Here is a 5,951-nt window from a genome sequence, read left to right as displayed (position 1 = left end):
CAAGTGCCTTGAGATTACATTTGTTGTATTTGGCGCTATACTATAAATAAAAATGAATTGAACAAAAATTGAATTGAATTGAATTGAATGGAAACATAAACAAAAATAAAGTATGACTTTTTCTAATAATGGAAAAGTCATAAAATTTCAATAGGAAAAATATAGTTTACGGTATTTTTTCTACAGCTAAACATGGCAGTGGGTCACTTTGGACCCGCAAGACAACAGGAGGGTTAAACAGGAGTCTAATTGTTTGCTCATTCTTTTTGGTTTACGTGAGGAAAGAAAACGACGCGTAATATCGCGGGTCCACCTCCACTGAGTGGGTGCGCGCTCCCGCGTGTAGAGGCTCACTGCTTTGGCGCGACAAGCTGGACTCAGAGCAAACCGAGGGAAGTATGAACGAATGAATGAAACGCAACGATGAACGTCTCCTCGCTCAACTCCTCCGCGTGGACTGCGGAGTCCGCGGTGGTTTCTTTGGGCTTCTCTCTCATCTTCCTGGTCGGCACCGTCGGGAACTCTCTGGTCCTGGCGGTCCTGAGCCGCAGCGGCCAGATGAACACCAAGACCACCGACATGTTCATCTTCAGCCTGGGAGTGGCGGACCTCTGCTTCATCGTCTTCTGCGTGCCGTTCCAGGCCACCGTCTACACCCTGGACCAGTGGCTGTTCGGCCAGGTGCTCTGCAAAGCTGTGCACTTCATCATCTTCCTCACCATGTACGCGAGCATCTTCACCCTGACGGCTGTTTCTCTGGACAGGTGCGCACGCTTTACATCTCCTGCTGCTGATTGCAGGGGCGGTAGTTAGTATTTCTTATTTATAATACAGTCAATGAGCCAAATAACGAGCATGAAATGAATTATAACTGCAGACTGCGCGCACAAACGTCCCCACCTCAGGCTGCCATGCTCAGTTTGTGTCCTGGTATGCGTCCCAGCAGTGGCGATTCTAGAGTCTGTGGGGGCCCCAAGCAAAAAAAATCCTAGGGGGCCCGACCAGTGTTCGTCACCAAAACATCTGACACCAACGAAAAATGTATGAAATAAAACCTCTTTTTATTCCAAACATGTTCCAAACATGAAAAACATTGTTATTTTAAAAATATACATGTAAAGAATAAATAATTAACTAAAAAAGACTAATAATTAAATAAATAAAAAATTGAATAAAATACCGCAAATTACTTTGAAAACCCAATATAAACTTTGTACAAAATATTTACAGTACATATTTACAAAGTATATACAGTAGTAAGTTCCTCATAAGCCCAATTTACAGTATGCACTGCTTTTAGAAATGCTGCTTACGGGCCTTGGCTTGTGCAAATGCTGATACTATGTCCTCCAGATCCAAAGACATGTTAACTAGACAATCTTTGACTAAATAATTTAAATTTAACTGTTCAAAGAAAACATGTTCACCACGAAAGTTCGCCACTGTTTGAGACAGTTTATAAAGTAACTAGACAATCTTTGATTGAATGCACCTCAGCTCTCGGGGGGCCCCCTAGTGGCTTGGGGCTCCAAGCAGTTGCCTGCCTTCCCTGTTGACAAGGTGCGCCTCTGTGTCCCAGCACACCCACCCAGGGACAGATCCAGTGGGATTGGATTCATTTGCTTCCTGTATCCTGTAACGACAGAGAGGGAAATGTTAATATGATGATCTCTGATAGTTTAAAGTCTGCCGTTAAATCATCAAATCAAGTTTATTTGTAGCACATTTCATGTACAAAACAATTCAAAGTGCTTCACATAAAATAAAAGCATTGCAGCAGGGAGTGGAAGAAGCATTAAAAATACATAAAAGAATATAAAGAGAAACAAATAAAATAATTTAAATTAATTTAAAAACAAGCAACAGTCCAGATAAATGCAAAGATATTGTGCAGATTTCATGCACAGACACATGAGAAAAGAAATGTTTTTAACCTGGATTTAAAAATGTCTCCATTTGGTGAAAGTTTAATCTCCACTGGCAGTTTGTTCCACTTGTTTGCAGCATAACAGCTAAATGCTGCTTCTCCATGTTTAGTCTGGACTCTGGACTGGACCAGCTGACCTGAGTCCTTGGATCTAAGAGCTCTGCTGGGTTTATATTCCCTGAACATGTCACAGATGGAGGTGACACTTAGTTGGATGTGACTGTACGGAGGCAGAAGTTAGGACCAGCAGGTTCTCGTTTTTGTGACGACGCGCTGCAATTTTCTAACAGTTAATCCGCAGTGAAACATTTTAAAATGAGACTGAAGAGGAAGAATTAATGTTCAGAAGTCTGCACACTGTAAAACTAAACTTAATGGAGAACCAGATCTGTGACAGTTTGGTCACATGTCAGGAAACGTCAAATAAATCTGGGCCCAGGCTTCTGCTCTGTATCCTGCTCCGGGTGTTTTATTTAAACCTTAATTTCAGTCGGATATGAGACTCTGAAAGAGATTTAAGATGTCCTGGTTAATACATCAGTAGGGCAGTAAGAAACATACAGGCACTAAATGATTACACAAACTAGGGCTGGGCGAGTTAACTCGTTATTATCGCGTTCATTTGTTAATTATTTAACGCCGATAAATATTTTATCGCGCATTAACGCAGTTTTTATTTTTTTTATTTAAATTTTTTTTTGGGGGGGGGGGCCTTTTGTGCCTTTAATGGATAGGAAAGTTCAGGGAGATAGAAAGATTGCTTTTCAGATTCTTGCCTGTTTTAGACTTGCCTAACTCATCAAAGAATGTTTTAGTAATGAATATAGGGATGTAAATTACCTAAAGAACACTGTTTTGGTCAAGATGATGGATGCAATGCCAAAATTCTAAATATAATCTTTTCTTTTTAATCGGTTGGTCGATTATTTTGTATTTACTTTGGAAAGATGTTAAATTAACCGAGGAGCATTTATTTAGTTGAAAGATTTCTATATAAACATCGGCTACCAACTTCATCCTGATGAGGGTTGCAGAGGTCTGGATGTTTGGCAAGAGGTGGGGAACAACCTGGACAGGTCTGTTGCTCACAGGCTTTTATTTTGTAAAAGTCTGTTGCTGTCTGCTGCGGAACCGGAAAAGAAAGTAATCGGCGGATCCACCAAACCTGGAGAAGGGTACGGAACTTTTACTCGGCCGTTTTCATTTTAAAGTTCTTCCAGACGGCGGAGTCGACAGAACCAAAGTCATCTGTAAACACTGCCAAGTTGAATTGTCTTCTCAGCGTAGTAGTTCCAGTCTAAAATATCACTTAAAGGCAAAACACACAACTGATAGCAGCAAGTCATTCAAGGAAACAGACAGTGGAGCGAGGCTTCTACATAAAAACTACAGAAAGATGCTGATGTTAAAAGTGTGTTTGCACAACAAATGTTATGGCACTTTCATTCATATGGCAGCACATTTAAAATAAAACTAAATGCTAAAAGCTATACACTACTTTTGGATTCATTTTTGGATTTTGCAGATTAGCCCTAACACAAACGCATCAGAAGAACAAAACCATCAAAGTTAGAATCATTGATCGATCATGACATTTACAGACAGATGTTTCCCACATCCTGAGTGTTTAAGATTTGTTTAAATGGCAAACTTAAAGACATCTGTGGTCACATGGCAGGCTGCAGAGCTCCACTAACACCACAAGCTGCAGCTCCTGATGACTCTTAACCTTTCAGTGCTGAACTTGTGTCTCTCGCAGGTATTTTGCCATTTGCTACCCGCTGCGCTCCAGGGCGATGAGGACCCCGAGGAACGCCCGCACCTCCATCTGCCTGGTGTGGGCCTTGGCTTTGGTTTTCTCCGGACCGTACCTCAGCTACTTCTCCCAAATAGAGCTGGCCGGCGCCGTGGTGTGCATTCCTTCCTGGGAGACCGGACCTCGCGTCATAATGGACGTCTGCACCTTCGCCTTCGGCTACCTCATCCCCGTCCTGGTGCTCGGCCTCACGTACGCTCGCACCGTCCGCCACCTGTGGACCAGCGTGGACCCCGTGAAGAACGTGCCCGAGTCCAGGCGGGCCAAGCGGAAAGTCACCAAGATGATCATCATGGTGGCCGCGCTCTTCTGCCTCTGCTGGCTCCCGCATCACCTCATCATCCTCTGCATGTGGTTCGGACGCTTCCCGCTCAACCACACCACCTACGTGCTCCGCGTCCTCTCCCACCTGCTGGCCTACACCAACTCCTGCTTCAACCCCATCGTCTACGCCCTCGTCTCCAAACACTTCCGCAAAGGCTTCGGGAAGGCGTTCAGCTGCTCGACGAAGAGGAGGGAGGTGAACAAGGTGCATGTGATCCAGGCGGTGAACACGGTCAGCAGCGTGGAAACGAGAGCCTCAGAGGGGGAGCCGGATTCAGCAGCGAGTCGACGACAGAAGGACGGAAGATCCTGAGGCTGCACGTTACGCTCTCAAAGCCACCCGACTCATTACATAAGATCTCTTCTGCATTTGTAACCCTTACCCTGCTCAGACACTGACAAAAGTTATTATTTCTTAAAGGGATAGTTCGCCTCTTTTGACATGAAGCTGTATGACATCCCATATTAGCAACATCATTTATGAACATTTTCTTACCCCCTGCTGCGTCCTGTGAGCAGAGTTCCAGCCTCGTTTCGGCGTTGATGAAGGTAGTCCAGCTAGTTGTCTGGAGCTTAAAAAATAAAGCGTTTTGCTTCTCAAAACAATATGACCAGGTTCAGACTTCAACTCTGACGACTATTTCTATTTCTTTTTTCATCTGTTTAAAACCTGCTTCTTTCATCTTCGTAATATCTCCAAAATCCGTCCATCTCTCTCTTTCTCTGATGCCGAGACTCTCGTCCATGCCTTTGTTTCCTCCAGGCTCGATTACTGCAATTCTCTGTTTGTTGGAATCCACAGAAAACACCTTCAGAAGCTTCAATACATTCAGAACGGTGCAGCCAGGGTTCTATTGAGAGCTGGTAAATCTGACCGTATTACACCTATTCTCCATGATCTGCACTGGCTTCCTGTCACTTACACAATTCAGTACAAAATTGCTCTCATCACCCATCAATGCTTAAACGGAACCTCACCAGATTATCTGAAGGACCTTCTCATTCCACATTCATCCACCAGATGTCTACGCTCACAAGACTGCAACCTCCTCCACCTTCCTCGATCCAGATTAAGGACCATGGGAGATCGGGCTTTCTCTGTGGCTGCCCCCGTCTCTGGAACTCTCTCCCGGTCTATCTGAGAGCTCCGCAACCACTGGGCGACTTCAAAAGAGGCTTAAAGACTTTTCTTTTTAAGCAAGCCTATTCTGCCGCCACATGATTTTTATGATGTTGATTTTATCCCTGATTTTAGTTGTACTTTGTAGCACTTTCAGATTTTTGCTAATGAAAAGTGCGTTACAAATTTGATTTATTATTAATATGCGTTCAAAAGAGTAATACATTTGCGTCACAAAATCCTCCCTCCAGAAAAAGTCAGACCTCACATCGCTTGACGCTATTTTCTCTCCCTTCATATCACTGCATGCTGCCGCCTAGCGACAGCCGCTCCTGTTACGGTGTTTGCTGCTCAGTCTGCGCGGTCTGCACAGCAGGCAGTGATACGAAGGGAGAGAAAATAGGGCCAAGCGATTGTGAGGTCTGACTTTTTCTGGAGGGACGATTTTGTGATGCAAATATATTACTCTTTTGAACGCATATTGTTTCGAGAAGCAAAACGCTTTATTTTTGAAACCCCAGCCAACTAGCCGGACTACCTTCGTCAACGCCAAAACGAGGCTGGAACTCGGCTCACAGGACGCAGCAGGGGGTAAGAGAATGTTCATAAATGATGTTGCTAATATGGGATGTCATACAGCTTCATGTCAAAAGAGGCGAACTGTCCCTTTAACAATTATAGATGAATTCTGCAATCCTTGCCCTGGTTGTTGTGATCTTTCTTTTTAATCAGATTAAAGTGCTTTTAAAGTGCCATCAGTGTAA

At 43.9% G+C, this 5,951-nt stretch overlaps 1 protein-coding gene across 1 annotated transcript; it reads left to right on the top strand.

The window, feature by feature from the left end:
• Positions 1 to 349: 349 nt before the first annotated feature.
• On the top strand, positions 350 to 4,496 carry LOC142373962 (galanin receptor 2a). Its single transcript, XM_075457445.1, has 2 exons — positions 350 to 764; positions 3,687 to 4,496. The coding sequence occupies exons 1-2, from the start codon at positions 424 to 426 to the stop codon at positions 4,378 to 4,380; spliced, it is 1,035 nt and encodes a 344-aa protein (XP_075313560.1). The 5' UTR covers positions 350 to 423; the 3' UTR covers positions 4,381 to 4,496.
• The last annotated feature ends 1,455 nt before the right edge of the window (positions 4,497 to 5,951 follow it).

The sequence above is a fragment of the Odontesthes bonariensis genome, chromosome 23 (genome assembly GCF_027942865.1).
Source record: "Odontesthes bonariensis isolate fOdoBon6 chromosome 23, fOdoBon6.hap1, whole genome shotgun sequence".
In the NCBI taxonomy this organism is placed as follows: Eukaryota; Metazoa; Chordata; class Actinopteri; order Atheriniformes; family Atherinopsidae; genus Odontesthes; species Odontesthes bonariensis.
The sequence above is the reverse complement of the archived record's forward strand: the minus strand, read 5'-3'. Positions and strand labels throughout refer to the sequence as shown.

What these genes read in the sequence shown, in the direction of transcription:
- LOC142373962 (XM_075457445.1), top strand. Translation starts at nt 424, where the DNA reads ATGAACGTCTCCTCGCTCAACTCCTCCGCGTGGACTGCGGAGTCCGCG. An exon ending in ACGGCTGTTTCTCTGGACAG is followed by an intron (nt 765 to 3,686) that starts GTGCGCACGCTT and finishes TGTCTCTCGCAG; the next exon opens with GTATTTTGCCATTTGCTACC.